This window comes from Perognathus longimembris, chromosome 8, assembly GCF_023159225.1.
Source record: "Perognathus longimembris pacificus isolate PPM17 chromosome 8, ASM2315922v1, whole genome shotgun sequence".
In the NCBI taxonomy this organism is placed as follows: Eukaryota; Metazoa; Chordata; class Mammalia; order Rodentia; family Heteromyidae; genus Perognathus; species Perognathus longimembris.
Genome location: NC_063168.1, coordinates 66,002,331 through 66,020,336, shown reverse-complemented (window position 1 = coordinate 66,020,336; position 18,006 = coordinate 66,002,331). Strand labels below are relative to the sequence as shown.

Below are 18,006 nucleotides of genomic sequence, written 5' to 3'. Positions count from 1 at the left end.
GATAAAAAAAAGATGGAACTTCTCTATGTATTATCTCATATATATATATAATTTTTTTTGTTTGGCCAGTCCCGGGCCTTGGACTCAGGGCCTGAGCACCATCCCTGGCTTCTTCCCGCTCAAGGCTAGCACCCTGCCAACTGAACCACAGAGCCCATTCTGGCCGTTTTCCATATATGTGGTGCTGGGGAATCGAACCGAGAGCTTCATGTGTAGGAGACAAGCACTCTTGCCACTAGGCCATATTCCCAGCCCCTTATCTCATATATTTTATCAACAAAAATGTTAAAATAATTATGGCACTGTTCACAGGTAGATGGTAACTGTGGTCTTTAATTCTTAATGTTTATTTTACTGGTCCAAAGTCTCCTTACACAACTTTCCCCAAAGTTTTACTAAGCTGATGTGAAAGTACATTCCCATAGTCTCAGCTCATCTGGACTCAGAACTTTAAGAGCTGGGCTTGTTTCTTGAATCTAATGGCATAATTCTGTTAGTTCTGAAAGTATGATAGGCATTCTATTCAAAAGTGCTTTCTTAAAAACAAAAATGGAAACCTGTTAACCCCAATTACATATCTTATAAAGTAATATTGAATTAATCTTCCCCAAACAGACGGTAATATAAAGGACCACCAAACTATACTTTCCACTTGACTAACACAAATGATCTGCTAAGGGCTCCAAGAGGAGAAATAAGGGACATGGGAGAGATTCAGCAGGAATAGCAAACTGACTTAGCAAACAACACAAGCAAGACATCAAGAGTATGAAGTACTATTTTGAAGCCAGCCATAAATACTGTGGGTATCTTTGGTTATAGGGAGACATGGGTATTTTTGGTTATAGGGAGACGTGGAGCAAAAAGGTTAGAAAATAAGACTGTCACTCATGAAGTAGGATGTGTGCCATACCACTGAGGAGTCTAGACTGTGGGAAGTTAAAAGATTTCTAAGGCAAAGCATGGTCTGCTCTCCGGTATAGGGAGGAACTGTCATTCTGACACTTCCTGTACAATAAAGATTACTAAATGCAACTAGGAAGGGGAATTTGGGTTTTAACATGTAATTCAGAGACACTGACTACTTCAGATAGAAAAGGAATTTACTTAGAAGATGTTGAGCTTTCCAAGTATTCATGGAACATTCAACAAGACAGGACATATCCTGGACCACAAATAGAAGGCCAGCAAATTTAAAAAGCTTGAAGTCATTAAGTGTATGTTTCTCCAATAATAATGAAAACAAACTAGAAAGCAATAATAGAAGGGCAATAGGAAAACTTCCAAAAAATTAGACATGACTAATATTCTTTTAAATAACTCATAGGGCAAAGACAAGATCTCAAGAGAAAAGGTAGTGACTAGAAGGAAAATAATAACATACGTATCAAAATCTGTGAGACACAGCAGATGAAATAGTGAAGAAGAAACATTTATAGCACTAAATAAATACATTGTAAACGAAGAAGAAAACTCTGCCAACAACAATCTAAGCTCTCACTTTAAGACCTAGTAAAAAGAGAGTAATATGTAGGCTAAATACTCCTTATTCAAAATGTTTGGGAACAGAATCTTTCAAGGGTTCTGATTTTCTCCCCCTGTGGATTTTGGAATATTTGCAGACTTTACCAGCTGAGAATCTCTCATGTAAAAATCTGTAATCTGAACAGCACCTTAGTCCTTCCTCTCCTCTTCTCTGGGGTTCTAATAATGGGCTGGATTCCCAGTTTCTTGTCTAGCTCTGCCTTTTTGGTTTTGCTTCTTTTTGCCTAGAAACTTGTTTTCATTTCTAGTGACCATGGGTCCTGAGATTTTCCTGTTTGCGCCTTCTAGCTTTGGGCTCATCTGTCATTCCATCTTTCTCTATTTCCTCTTCCAGTCCCATTCTTGGCAAGAAAAAGCTCTACCAGTTTCAATCTTTTCCTTCCTATTACCAGGACCACATGGAAGTAGCTTCCAAATTCATGATTAGTTGCAAGATTGTACAAATTTTGAGGGGTAATGTCTTATCTGGTAAAATAAAAAATTACACCAGTATGATTTTCTAGCTTCATATAGATACTTGGTACTGGTACTGTGTCTTCAACTGAAGGCCTGGGCACTGTCCTTTACTTAGCTTTTACACTGAAAGCTAGTACTCTAACCACTTGAGCCACAGCTTCACTTCTGTCTTTTTGGCTGGCTTTGAACTGTGATCCTTAGATCTCAGCCTGTTGAGTAGCTAGGATTACAGGCATGGGCCACTGGAACATGGCCCATTTTACACTTTTTGAACAAATAGCCAGAAATAATTGATAATAAATTTGCCATCAAGGAAGATGATTTTAGTAAATCAAAGCCATAAAACAATTTATGCTTCTAATTCATCAAATTTTCCTTTTGCTTTTTTTCTTGAACCATTTTTCCCCTGACACTGGTGAACTTCTGTCCTCTGAATTATTTTCACATTTTTGATTGTCATAATGTGGTGCAACTAAAATATTATTTCAGCCATTTGTAATTTTAACATGTGTCAATACAAAGCAAAACATATGGTCAACATTTGTTTGATGTATTGTTATAGCTTTCTCTCAATAATTACATATTTTTCAAACTCTATTCTACATGCCAGAAAACTTAGAACTTAGGACAATAATCTTCAGTGGTGAACCATGCATCTGCTCTGCCTACACAAAGCCATCTTCTATAGCATACATATGTCAGCACTAACTTCCAATATAGGGAACAAGTGAATGAGGAACTGTTCTGGCTGAATGAGGAAGTAGTAAGGCTGAAGGTCCTACTTATCCTTCAGAAAACTTATGAGGCTTCTCAAAATCCAGATGGAAATCACTATACTAAAAGATGGCATTTCTGTTTCTTTTCATTCGAATGCAGCACCACACGTAATCTAGTTGGGTGTCCATAAATCCTTGATGATGACAAGTTACCCTTTTATCCCTCTATAGAAACCACAGCTGCTGCTGGCACTGTGGGGCCCTTAGGGATAATGCCTCTAGATGGCACTGTTTTCATTAGGGAGCAAACAACCCAGGCTCTAATTACTGTTATTAACTCAAGAGCATATTCAAGATCACCTCAAAAGGCAATAAGCATACTTAAGTAGTTACAAGAACTTAAAAATAATTCCTAGAAATTCAGACATACAACAGATACTTTTTACTGGTTTTGTTCACTTGAGTTAAGTTGAGAAGTCCTAGGGCAATTGCTCTGAAAATGTGATCCCAGGACTAGCAATGTGAGCATTACCTATGAACTTGTTGGACAATTCTGTTTCCACCACAGATCTATTAAATCAATAATTCAGAGGGTGATCTTAGTGATCTTTTATGATTTATTAAATCATCTAGATGAATCCTGAGGTATAACAAGGTTTGAGAACATCGAATCTGGGGTGATTTTTCAAGTCTGTTTTAAGTTGCTATTTATACTATGCTCATTCTGTTCTGTCTTTGCATGTGTAGATAGCTACTGTGATAGCTGATGTACTGATTAAGCAACTGTCTCTTCAATGGATAACCTTTCTCATCTAGGTAATAATGTAGATATAAGACATGCTAGATACTCATCATTAACAAGCTCAAGCATATAAAAAGAGGGATTTACCTTCACTGGGTACCTTGCATCACTCCTAGTTCCTTTGTCCTTGAATTATCTCTTCATTTGCCAGAGTTCAGACAACAGGTCAGTACAGCTGGCAGCTTTTGGAACTCTGTAAGAGTTCTAGCACTGAGCTATCTATCCTCAGTTAAGAAGAATTCTTTTAGCCCCTATTTTGCAAACACAGTATAAGATTGCACAACCATATTTTAAACAGATATAAATTTTCTGACAAAAGAAACACTATGGTACCTTTAAGAATATTTCACAGCAGTGTATCTGATGTATTTTATTCATTTTCAATTGTATTTTAATATGATGACTGTCGAAATAGGTATTTTTAATCAAGGCAATACAACATGCATATTCAGTTTTACTTCACTATCTCTTTTAAATCTTTTACAGGTAGGTAATCAATATTCACTCACCTTTTCAAAATGTACCCTGTCTTAAGTAGAAACAATTTTATTAAGTGTGAATTTTTCACTGCTGCAAAATAGTAGAGTAGTTAACTTTTGTATATTAACTTACATCCTGTGGTATGATTATAATCACTTATTAATTCCAAGAGATTTGGTTGATGATGCTTTGGAATTTGCTATGTAGACAATTTCCTATGTTGTTGGTGAACTAAGATAGTTTTACTTCTTCCTTGCTAATAATCTTTTACCTTTTAATTCCTCTTCTTGTCTCACGATGTAGGCAGGAATTCCAGTACAATGCTGAATGGGAGTGATGTGAAAGGCTATCCTCACTGTAACCTATCTTAGGAGGTATGCATCTATGCTCTCAACATGAAGTATGAAGTGAGCTGTGGGTTTTTTAGAGTCATTCTTTGTCAAATTGAGTAAGTTCCTCTTTATTTCTAGTTTGCTGAGGTATCTTTTTCTTTTTTATCATAAATGTGTGTTAGATTTTGCTAAATGCATTTTCTATAGCAATTGATATTATGATTACATTATGTTCAAATGTTGAACCTGTCTTGCACACCTGTAGTAAATTTCATTTGATTGTGGTATATAATTTGTTCTATACAATGTTAAGAAGAGGTATTAGCCTACAGTTTTCCTTTCTTGTTAGCTATAAACGTTTATCTGATTTTGGTAATAGGAAAATGCAGGTTTCATGGCCTGAGTTAGGAATTGTTCCTTCTGCTTCTATTTTTCTGGAAGAGATTATAGAGAATTGGTATGATGCTTTCATTATTATTCATTCATTCATTTATTTATTTAATTTGATTGTAAAGGTGATGTACAGAGGGGTTACAGTTACATAAGTTAGGTAATGAGTGCACTTCTTTTTAAATAGTGTTACCCTTCCCTCATTTTCTCTAGTTTTTTTCCCTGTCACATCCCTTCTTCTCCAAGTTGTATAGTTCATTTCCAACATAGCGTCTAGTGAGCACCAATGGATATTTTCATTAAATTATTGGTAGAATTGACCAATGAAACCATCTGATCTTAATACCTTTATATTTAGAAAGATATTAATTACTGGCTCAATTTCTTATTTTCTTGATTTAAGAGCTAGTCTCTTAGAAAAACTTCAAAGATACAGTATAGTACAGTGCTAACTGCACTAATCTTATTAGAATTAGATCTCTAGAACTTACCTTATAACTGAGTTTTTACCCATTATTCAATGCATTTCCATTTCTCCTAATCCTTGGCCCTCAGAAACCACACACAACTCTATTTCTCTGAGGTTTTTTTAGGATCCCATATACAATACGAGAGATTATATGGACTTTTTTTTAGTTTTTAATACTATTGTGAATTGAATTGCTTACTTCTTTATAGGAGTCATAGTGAATGCACAGACATACAATTGATTTTTTTCTATATTGATTTTACATCTTGCAACATTACAGAATTGTATGTCATGTTGTATTTCGTGCTGTTCAGTCACAGCATACAGATTTTGTGTATTCAAATGTGTTTACTAAAAACAGTCCTTTAAGAAACAGGATCCATGAGGGAAGTAAAACCACCTCTCTCAACTCGGAGAACAACCAAGGACAAAAGATGCTGAATGTGATGCCTAAAGAGAACTGACATTTATATTTTATATATTTTTCCTCTCTAATTTTTGGTAGAGTCTGTAGGGATTTCTATATACAAGGTTTTGTTTTTGAAAACAGGGAATTTATCTGTTTAGTTTATCTTAGATGTCTTTTATTTCTCCTAATTGCTCTGACTAATGCTATATCAAACAGGTAGTGAGAGTAGACACCATGGTCTTATCCTGACAGAGGAAGAACTTTCAATTTTTCACCACTGATAATGTTAACAGTAGGCTTGTCTTATATACCATTAATATGTGGAACTACATTCTTTCTCTACTAAACTTGTGGAAAAGCTTTTATTACAAAAAGGCATTGAATTCTGTCAAGTGCTTTTTTGCATCCTTTGGGAGAATTATAATATTTCCTTCATCTTGTTTAATGAGGTATATTAATTTGCACATTTGAAATATCTTTGCATTACAGAAATTAATCTCATGTATTATTATCTGCTCAATCTCTGTGTCTGAGCAGGTAGTAAAAACCAAACAGATGTTGTGAAAAAAATACATTCAGAATGAAAAGGCAATTATTTTACTAAGGCTTCAGATATGCACTTCATCATGCCATTGCCACAGGGGAAAAACAGCACTAAAAATGCTGGACAGTTCTTAGATAATTATTTCAGCCTGAACAAAACCTGTGAACTATTGTGCAACGTGTGAAAGACATTGAGAAATAATTGAGAAATTTTATTTCTCTGTGCCAAGATGTTAACTTTTGTTTCATTTAATGGTGAAAAAAATTTAAACATAATAAAAAAATACTATAAAGTTATGATATCCATCTTCAATCTTTAAGTTATAGAATACACTAATTTTAAATTTTTTCTTATTTACACTCTCTGAGTTGGCTAATTTTTTGTAATAAGAAAATGACCTTTTAACATAAAAATAATAAAGCTAATCCATTTTGAAAATAAATAAAATTTATAAATTTATTCAGTGGAACTAAAAGGTGAGTTAAAAACTAAAGCTAAAAACTAGCTAGAAGCAGATAAATTGATACTGGTTATTCAATCCAAGTTAATATTAGATTAACAAATTAATCTTTGGAGGGCATCTAGAAGAGTTCATATATGTAGTCATATTAATTGCCACTAAAGTAAAATTCTAAAATAGAAACAAAAAAGTTACATTTGATACAATAGTGAATGGTCAAATTTGAGTACACAGTCAGACTAAAATATAACCCAAACGTCTTGTATATCATTCACAGAATACAGATTTTGTGTACTCAAATATGTTTACCAAAAACAGTCCTTTAAGAAACAGGATCCAAGAGGGAAGTAAAACCACCTCTCTCAACTCAGAAAACAAGGAGAACAACCAAGGACAAAAGATCCTTGAATGTGATGGCTACAGAGAATAGACATTTATGTTTTAATGTATATATTTTTCCTCTCTTTTCAAAACTTTTCAGGGGGCTGGGAATGTGGCTGAGTGGTAGAGTGCTTGCCTTGCATGCATGAAGCCCCAGGTTTGATTCCTCAGTACCACATAAAAAAGGCCAGAAGTGGCATGGTGGCACAAGTGGTAGAGTGCTAGCCTTGAGCAAAAAGAAGCCAGGGACAGTGCTCAGGACCTGAGTTCAAGCCCCAGGACTAGCAAAACAACAACAACAAAAAAACCCAAAAATTTTTTCAGGGGAGTGTACATGTTAGAATTCTAAGTGAAAAGCAGGTAGCTTGCATGTCAACATTAATACTTCTCCCCCATTTAAAAGCCTTCTAGCAGTCTAGCTTTCTCCTCAGCTTTCAGGATTCCCCTTAAACTAGTGTGTGCAGCAGTAATTCATACCGCCTAACTCTCATTCCCTCTGTGCTACTTTTTCTGCCTGTTAGAGCTCTGCATCCATGTCCACCCCCAAATCCAAAACCTACACAAGTACCAAAACCCAACACTATTATATGCTCTCCCATATATACTAAAAATCTTACCATCAAATGCTATAGTATTCAAAAATGGAATATTTACAAGGTAATTCAGGTTAGACAATTACAAAATGAAGTCCTCATGATTGGGACTATAAGAGCACTACTATAAGAGGACATAGCTAGAAAAATGTATCTATGATTCAGCAAGTAGGGACTCCTCAGCATATAGTGAACTGGCCTGTACCTTGATCTTGTATTTACTCAATTCTAGCTTATGCTTATAAGCTATGTAGCCAAGAAATTCTTCCTTATCAGCCTAAACTGACGTATGACAGCTGATACTTCATAGTTTCTTCTCACCTATGCTGTGGGGTTGTTTCCTCTTTAGACTTACATACAATCAGCAGCCCTGAGTATGTCATGTCATCATTCTCTGAACATGAGGAAGACTACTTCCTTAAAGACTATGTCTTATACATTTTCTCCATGATTCCTCCCAATGCAACCTTGGGAAAATATATTAATAAATGTATAGTTGACTAGTAAGTGGTAAAAAAAAGAATATAGTTGTTTGATCTACCACAATTCTTATAGAAGATGGCCTTCAGAAGGGTAAATTCTCTAAAAATCTTTAATATGCTAAAATGTAGTATCATGAGCCCCACAAGCAGGGATTTTCATTGGCAAAACTATTAATGTTACGCATACTATTTCTAGAAATATGAATACCTATTCACTATAAAGGAGAATAGACATTAACATACCTTGTGATGTTGAAAGCACTGTTTGGTTTGAGGGGGGCAATACATGTCCAGCATGAGAAATAATCCAAACTGGAAAGCATTTACCAGTCAAGGAATGCAAAGCTTTTGCAAACGGTATATAAAAGAAAGAAAAACCTGGGTTACCTAAGAAAAGAAACAAAGTTCTTAGATTAACTAATGCAATGAAGTCATGTAAGGTGAAATATAGGCTAGAATAAAAGGGGTTATCTCTCCCCACTGTTTTCTGCATATCCAGTAACATCTTCCTATACCTTAAAGTCTAGGAATACAATTTCTGGATTGTTGATGGACTTATTTCTAGAAAATTTCCAGAATGATGATTGACTAGCATGGTAGCATCATTTTTTGCTTATCAGGCAAGAGTTACATGACCCAGGCAAGCATAGCCTGTGTACACATTTTCGATATGAGTAAGAATAAAAATATGGGAACAGTAATGCCTCTGCTGACCTCCAATACAGTTGATTTTCTTTTACCCTCCTCACAAGTTTCTAGTTAGACTTACACCAAATAAAGTCTGTGTTACTAATTTTTTAGATACAGATATTCATGTGCAATATCCTAGTATACTGACATCTTAGGATTGTATTTACTTACTAATTTAAAGTGTAAAATATATCCCAAATAATAGTATTATTTCAAAATAGTAATGCCACTGTAGATAATAAACAAAAACATTCAAATGATTTATTCCACATTTCTTCCTTGGTTTTCAACACAGACATGAACTGTATATGGCATTATGATGGGTGAGTAGTTGCTTTGATTCATGTTATTTGATCTATATTCCTTCAGATAGTTGTGTATAGTTTTTCTCATTTTTTCTTCCCAATTATTAGAGGCTTTATGGGTAGGAAGTGAACTAAGGACTTTATCTGCAGAACACTGACTCTAGATTTGTCCTGCTGTCCTACCTCAGCCACATGCAATTAATTAGGCAAGTTATTCAGTCTCTCTGGACTAAGTTTCCTGCTGGGGAAAATTAGGGATTATATTTATGACTAACTCAGAGGATCTGTGAAATGTACTAATTATCTTAGATAATACATTAAAGCGCTCACAAAATGTCTAGCACATACTAGATGCTTATATTTTGTAACTATTCCTATTAAGTTTTACGATAACTTGACAGTGGTATTTGAAAATTAGTCTTAGAAAGCTTCAAAAAAAAGTCTAGGAATAATAACGTAGACAGTATCTGTTTTGGCTGTTCTCCAATTGTTTCAAATAAGTTCTCCCTATTTCTCAACCCACTAAATAGAACTGTCAGTCATAAAAATGTTTAAGCAAAAACAGTAGGAATTATTCTTGGTTCTAGCTTTTCACATTCAACTCATCAGTAAGTTCTATGAAATTAGCCTCTAATCAATTTCAAATTTGTCTACTTCTCTCCATTAGTGCTCATCACCTCTCACTAAGTTTTCTACAACAGTCTCCTAACAAGTCTACTCTTATTGAGAGAGAAAGGGAGGAGGGTAGGCAGAGAGATCTCCAAACTTCAAATCAAAGCATAGAAAGTGGTTATTTATTTATTTAGTGCCATATTTGGGGCTTAAACTCAGGGTCAGGGTATCAACCTGGAGGTCTTTTTTTTTTTTTTTTCCCTCAAGGTGAACACTCTAGTACTACAGCCATACCTTTACTTGTGGTTTTTGGGAAGTTAATTCTGTCTGGACTGGCTTTCGACTGTGATTCTTAGGTCTCACACTCCTTAGTAGCTAGGATTACAGGTGTGAGCCACCTGGTACTGGGGCTTGGTCTCAGTGCCTCTTGCTCAGCCTTTTCACTCAAGGCTGGTACTCTATCTATCATTTGAGCTACTTCTCTACTTCTGGCCTTTTGCTGGTAAACTGGAGATAAGAGTCCCATGGAATTTACTGCTTGGGCTGGTTTCAAACTGAGATCCTCAGATATTAGCTTCTTGAGTAGCTAGGACAACATATATGAGCCAGCAATAGCTGGCAGAATTATTCTTTTTATTATTGTTCATTTCTATTTTTTGTGCCAGATATGGGTTTGAACTCAGGGCCTCAAGCTCTTGGTCTTATATAACTCATTCTTTTTATATTGATTTGAAATGCCTTTTGTTCTAATACTAAAAATTTCATTAGTTTGCTAATTTCGATTCCAAATAATGCTGCTTACTTTCTTCTTTTACCCTTTGTACATGGTGTGCATATGTATGTATGTTTCAGTAATTAGCAAGGCAAATTCCTGTATTTGGAAAAAATTCATTGGGCACCAGTGGCTCATGCCTGTAATTCTAGCTATTCAGGAGGCTGAGAGTTGAGGATCATGGTTAAATGCCAGCAGGAAAGTCCATAAGACTTTTATCTCCAATTAAACACACACACAGACACACGCATGCACAAAGCTGGTAGCAGAGGTGTGTCTCAAGTGGCAGAGTGCTAGTCTTGAGCACAAAATCTCAAGCCCTGAGTTCAAGCCCTAGGACACACACGCGCACACACATACACACACACACACACACACCTCTTTATTTTCCTAATTTTTCTTGGCTAGTCTCTCATAATTTAGTTTTAGTTACACTAATTTCAATTTTTACAAAGGTCTTTGGGATCCTGAATAAAATTTAATTTAATTCATATGTTAAGTTATGAAGATTTGGTATATTTTATTACTAAGAATAAAATCTTCCAGAACTGTGTTCTATTTCATATTCATACTCATATTTTTTACATTGTTCACTTAAACTACAGAATCTTCATATGGCTAGAAGAAAACAATACCTAACATTTTAAGTGCTGTTATCACATGTACGCATGCACACACACAGAGATACATACACAATCATTTTAATTTTCCCCAGTTTACATAGACTAGTCCCCACAATAAAACATAATTCTGAATCCTAAAAAGTAACGAGAAGAGCTAGCCTAGAACTTTCAAAAATTCAAGAAAAAGGGCCAAGAGAATAGAAAGGCATAAAAGAACATAGGAAATAAAATGTGATTTGAAAATGCCAAAGCACTCCCAGCAATGAGATTCCATCTGTAATGAATTCACTGACAGCTTCCTACACTTCCTACCATATCAGAAACTCCCTGTGGCTCCCCTGTGATGGACTCTTTCTCTCAAGCCTTTTCAGTAGAGAACTCATTCACTATTCCCTAACACCCACTACACATACCTCAATAACAGCAAAGATTTTACAATACAGTATTCCTAACACCCAGGATAAATGAATGAATAAATGAATACCCTCAGCAGGAGAAGGACAGTAGGTCGTCTGCTTATTTACTATTTCAACTTACAATAGCTTATGATTTTCTTCCTAATTAAGCCAAAACATATTATGAGGCCCAAAGAAGTGAAGAAAAAAGTATTCTGAAAAGAATAAAAGTGAGCAAGGACAAGAGTTAAGTGATAAGTAAATGTATCATAAAGCTGCAGCTACTAAAAACATGAAGAATGCATGAGCAAACAGAGGATACAGCAACAGACTCCCAGCTAAGGGAGCATCTGTTTTATGATAATGTTAGCACTGAAAACCAGTATGGAAAAAGATTATGCAGTAAATTCTCGAGGCCAATTAGTAAGCCATCTTACTAAGAAGGCTTATTCAGTTTCTGTGCTTTTATATCTTAGAAGTGTCAGACTTTACGATTATAAATAAAAGTGTAAAAACACAAAAGTACAGGGTAACAATAATAATCTTGGAATAGGAAGGGCTTTCCCAAAAAAGTCATTAAACCCCGAGGTCTTGAAGGAAGAGACTAGTAATTTTTATCAGCTTCATAGGAATGAAAATGTCTCTAAAACCAAGTAAGGATTATAAGTGAAATGGAAGACAAACCATGATTATTGCTATGTATAACAGAGAACACAGTTTCTTTACTAAATTAAAGGCTTATTCCAAGTCCGTAAGAAAAACATTGAAAACACAATTGAATAATGACTAAGGTTTCAATTTAGCAGTTCATGCAATAGGATCTCCAAATGGACTGGATTATAAGCAAACATATTCAAACTAAGTGTAAAAAGGATTTCAAATGACTGCAATCAATCAAATACCTACCCTTAATAATCTATATGCAATAAATACAAATTCAAGAATAAGTAAACATATAAGGCAGAAGTTTTAGAAAAACGATTAAAATATTAAGTTATAACAAAGGAAATTACAAAAACTGAAGATGGCATACTTCCAATTGTCATCTGCATTGTAAAATTATACATCTAAATACACCTGGCAGAAATATACAGAAGAAAAACAACAACAAAAGAGGTCCAACCACAAAAATATTAAAGTGATTGTTACCAATGGGTTGAGTAATTTTATTTCCTTTCAAATTCTCTACAGTTAATTCTTAATAATAACTTAAAAATCAGGAACATTTAGGAGAATTCATATAATTCAGATTTTTATACTTACCAGGAATAATGACAATAAGCATTTTAGGCCTATTGATATTTTTCTCATTCAAAAGGTCAGTCCAGGGGCCACATTTCAGAACCTGGGTTTCAATTCCACCACAGAGAACAAATTCCTCAAGCAAAGGTATTTCTTCCTTGGTTTCTGAGTCCATTTCTAAACAGAATTTTTAAAAAGCAATATAAAGTGTAAGTAAAATATAAAATCTTGAGCCAAAGACAATACTGAAAAAAAGGTAAATTTCATAATGCCTAAAAGGAAATACTATAGGACATATAGAAGATAAAAGAGTATTCAGATATTCTAGATAATAGGATCAAAAGACAAATTAACCAGCACAACCATGTTCATTGCCACAGATAAGATATGGAATCAACTTAGATGTTATTCAGTGGACAAATGGATCAAGAAAATATGGTATATGAACAGAATGGAATTCTACTCATCTACCAGAAAGAATATTTTAACATTTGTAAGGAAATGGAAAGACATGGAAAAAATAAGCCAGAGCCGAAGAAACATAGGTTGCATGCTACTTGATTTCCCTCATTTGTGGTAACTAGAAAGTGCCTATAAATCTACAAGTAAACACACCGAGAGTGTAAAATATATGTACACACACTGGGACATGAAAATGGAAAACGAACCAGATATCTGTGGATGGGGACAGGAGGGAAAAACCAGGAGAGAGCAACAGAAGGAGAGACATGGTTCAAAAAGAATTGTACTCATTACCTGATTCCGGTAACTATAACACCTCTGTATATCAAGTCTACAATAACAATTTAAAAAGATAAAGTAAAACATACAAGGGTACTACTTAAAAGTTGGGATCCACATCTTCAGTGAAATAAGAGACCAGGCAGGGGTTCAGATCGACCTCATCAGATTAGCTCTCTCTCCATTCTAAACTGACAATGACCATGGATAAATTCCTCTTTCCCTGGTGAAAGCTGGAGGAAAAGTATGGGGGTCCCCAGAACAGTGAACACCTTTATGCTAATATCTATAGTAAGCCTCTTCTGTCCGACTCTTTAAACATATTTTCATGTATTATATTTCTGTGTATTATTTCCTTTTTCTTCTTCTTCTTTTTTTTTTGGCCAGTCCTGGGGCTTGGACTCAGGGCCTGAGTACTGTCCCTGGCTTCTTTTTGCTCAAGGCTAGCACTCTGCCACTTGAGCCACAGTGCCACCTCTGGCCATTTTCTATATATGTGGTGCTGAGGAATCGAACCCAGGGCTTCATGTATATGAGGCAAGCACTCTTGCCACTAGGTCGTATTCCCAGCCCCATTTCTGTGTATTATTAAAGTATTACACTATTAAATTATACACTAAGTAGGTGAAGCCCCCCCCTTCCAGGATATCATGAAAAATTTCAAGAATAACCCATATAGGTACAAAAATATAGTTCCAAATTACTCAAATAATTCCTTCACCTCTACCTTTACCCTCTGTGTATAGCCAACACTTAAGTCTGAAGCCTTCGACAGTTAATCTTCCTCTTCCATACATTCAAAAACTTATCTTAGGAGTCAAGACTCTACATGCCCTCCCAGCTTTTTGCTCTCCTGATACTATACACTGCCATGGCCCTTTCTAGTTTGCCTTGTCCTTGCATTTCCTTAATATCCCTTCATACTCTTCTAATCCTAACTTGACTCATATTTCAGTCCTCAACCACTTCCAAAATGCTGTCACTTTCTGTACATCATTGATGCTTCTCCCTTATTGCCTTCACAGCAATCAAAATATTGATCTGCGTCTTCAAAATGTATTTCATTTGTTAGTTGATGCAGCTCCTGATGGGCCAGTGGAGTGGAGTGAGATAAAGATGCTTTAGTGAGCTGGCTTCATTTGTTTGTGGTACTGTGGATTGAACAAAAGAGCCTTGTACATTCAGGTACAGCACTCTGCCACTTGAGCTATGCCCCAGCTCTTCCATTTCTCAGAAGCCTGACTCTTACCTACCCTCTAATAGCCTGTGAAAATTTCCTAGTGCATTGGTTTCCAACTGTAGAGGATTTTGTTTCCAAAGGATATATGGTAATATTGGAACTGTTTCTTTTTCTTTTGTTTTCCTTCCTTCCTCCTTCCCTCCCTCCCTCTGTCCGTCCCTCCCCCCCCTCTCTTTCTGTCTTTTTATCGTTCTTGCAACTGTAGAGGATTTTGTTTCCAAAGGATATATGGTAATATTGGAACTGTTTCTTTTTCTTTTCTTTTCCTTCCTTCCTCCTTCCCTCCCTCCCTCCCTCTCTCTTTCTGTCTTTCTATCTTTCTTGCCAGTCCTGGGCCTTGAACTCAGGGCTTGGGCACTGTCTCTGAGCTTCTTCTCAAGACTACCACCTGAGCGACAGCGCCACTTCCGGCCTTTTCTGTTTATGTGGTACTGAGGAATTGAACCCAGGGCTTCATGCTTGCTAGGCAAGCAGTCTACCATAAGCCACATTCCCAGCCAAGGAACTGTTTCTGATTGACTACTTTCAACTTTATCATCCTGTAGGTAGTTTCCTTCAGCCTTAGTGTACCTTTAGGAGCTCTCCTTATATACTAACATTGTAACTTTTCTCCTTATCATAGTTTAAGAATTTTTTAATGTTAAACTATTTGTTTCTGTGTGGCTTCTGTCTCCTGAGTTTTGATCCATATGATGATATGCTATTCAAGTGTCTATGCCAAGTGTTCTTTTTTTTTTTTGGCCAGTCCTGGGACTTGGACTCAGGGCTTGAGCACTGTCCCTGGCTTCTTCTTGCTCAAGGCTAGCACTCTGCCACTTGAGCCACAGCGCCACTTCTGGCCATTTTCTGTATATGTGGTGCTGGGGAATCGAACCTAGGGCCTCATGTATACGAGGGCAAGCACTCTTGCCACTAGGCCATATCCCCAGCCCCCAAGTGTTCTTTATATATCTTTCCCACCTTAGATTGGGCTTGAATTCTGCTTCCTAGATGAAAGCTTGTCAAACATCCCAGCTTAAAAAGACATACTCTTTCTCTAACCTTTTAGCACTTGTTTATATGTTAAGTAGGCTGTAGTTAAGGTAGGCAGCTAAATTTTACTTGGCAAAATTTGTTACTAATCTGAAGACATATTTGCCCCAGTACCAAAGCCAAGATGTGTACAGGAAGCACCAATTGTTTCTCTTCATATTTAAATTTAAGGTCAATGCAATGCTGGCTAAGATTCAGTGAAATGGGAACTTCCACACATTAATAATGAAAATAGCCTTTGAAAAGCAACAGCCTGGGACGCCACACATTAATAATGAAAATAGCCTTTGAAAAGCAACAGCCTGGGTCGCTACCAATAAAAGGTATATACTATGACTCAGTAATTTTGAGAAATTGATTATAAAAAGATAAGATATATTTTTAAGACTGATGCAAGGGAATGCTTCTTACAATAGTGAAAAGCTGAAAAACCTAAATAATCATTAATGGAGGAATGGCTGAGTAAATAATGATAAACTATCTTAAAACATTATAATCATATGATTCAATATTGGGGAATGATTAAATAAACTGGTGCTCAATATTATGATCAAATATGTTTTATCAAAGCTTCTCTGCTGACTTGGTTACCATTGATCTATTTGTTTTCTAGTTTTCTAAGATTTCATTCTTTAGTCTTATGTTCCGTTGACTTTTCCATTCTTTTTTATTCCTTTTAGTTTTACTGTCATTTTAGTGAATTTAGGGAGGAAGAGGAAATAAGCATGAACATTCTAACTTCTATATTCAACCACAGTTCGTATTTGATTTTTCTTAATTAAGAATGCATAGAAAATGCTGAGTGCCAGTGGCTCACTCCTGTTATCCTAGCTACTTAGGAGGCTGAAATCCAAGGGCTGTGGTTGAAGCTACCCAGGGCAGGAAAGCCTGTGAGACTATTATCACCAATTAATCATAAAAGGGCCAGAAGTGGAGGGATAGACAGCACCTAAGCCCCGAGTTCAAGCCCCAGAACACACACACACACACACACACACACACACACGCTTAGATATATGAAAAATCCTCACCCCCAAAATGGGGACAACTCTCGAATCTAACATGTGAACTAAATGAGTAAAAAGTGTCACAGTTTCATGTGCATTTCAAGTTAATAGTAACAAACATTAATAAATGTTACTGTGGCCTATTCTCCAAAATTATCACCAGGCACAGTATTTTGTGAGGTCTTCTGACATTTTTTAATGTTAGAAAGAAATTTAAATGGAGCTATTGTACACAATGCTAAACTGATAAATTGGAGCACCCATTGCAAAGACAATGGCCACACAACCCTTTCACCAGAAAACAACTGAAGCAATTAAGTGTACTCAGTGCATCAATACTTAAGTCCAATACCTTATAAGTTTGATTAACCTCAACACTTAGGAGAATTTGAGCAGATACGAAACCTAAGCCCAGTCTATAAAAACTAGAAAATAAAAACTACTGTTCTAAAACACATCAACTAAAACAGAATTGAGAAACATTCATTTAAACTATGAATTTATAAAGCATATTTTATTTTGCTTCACTCATATTTCTGCCATAGCTGTAAAAGAAGCAAAAAAAAATATGGAGGCATAATAAAACCCAAATTGTTCCTTACCTAAAGTTCCAAGGTAACTGAGTTGTCCAAAAGCATCTGATTAACAAAGAACAATACATTTCAACTATATACTGTGGAGGTATGATGGCCCAACCTTCAGCCTCAGGCTCACTTACATAAGCCTGCCTGCACATGTGTTCAATAGCTTTTGTGACTTTATGAAGAGATTTTTTTTTCCCAATTAAATCTTACACAGACCTACACAATGTTTAAAATAGAAAAACAGCATTTGATCAGTTTATCTTAGGAGGGTCAATTCTACAATATTTATTATGTCATTTATTATAACATTTATAATGTAAATATTTACATATTATATAGCCTTTGTAATATAGTTAGTTGATGAGAACTATAAGGCTGAACAAATGAACTCAATTATCTGAAGTGAAATTATAAAGCTATTCAGCTTCAGCATCCAAATGTCTGCAGTTTATTGTAGCTACTCAGAATTCTGATTTAACCATTAAGGAACAGGGATGACAAAGTTTTAAAGCTTGTGTAAGAATGTCCAGAATCTTCAAGTATACTGCAATGAACTTGAAAAAGAGTTTAGATAATTTTCTTTCAAAGTTAAAGTACTAACACTAGTTATTATTTACCATACATATAAGAAGGCTAAAAAGTTTCTGTCCTCAAATGTTGAAAAATTTATATTGATATTATCAAATATAGACAAACTTCGGTGA

At 35.5% G+C, this 18,006-nt stretch overlaps 1 protein-coding gene across 1 annotated transcript in view; it reads right to left on the bottom strand.

Annotated features, from left to right (window-relative positions):
• The window catches only part of Ldah (lipid droplet associated hydrolase), a 75,768-nt gene extending 62,895 nt beyond the window's left edge, over positions 1–12,873 (bottom strand). The window contains exons 1-2 of the mRNA XM_048353381.1: positions 12,720–12,873; positions 8,303–8,446 (exon numbers count right to left, since the gene is read on the bottom strand). Coding sequence (XP_048209338.1) covers positions 8,303–8,446; positions 12,720–12,873 — 298 coding nt within the window. The remainder of the gene's footprint in view (positions 1–8,302; positions 8,447–12,719) is intronic.
• Positions 12,874–18,006: the final 5,133 nt, after the last annotated feature.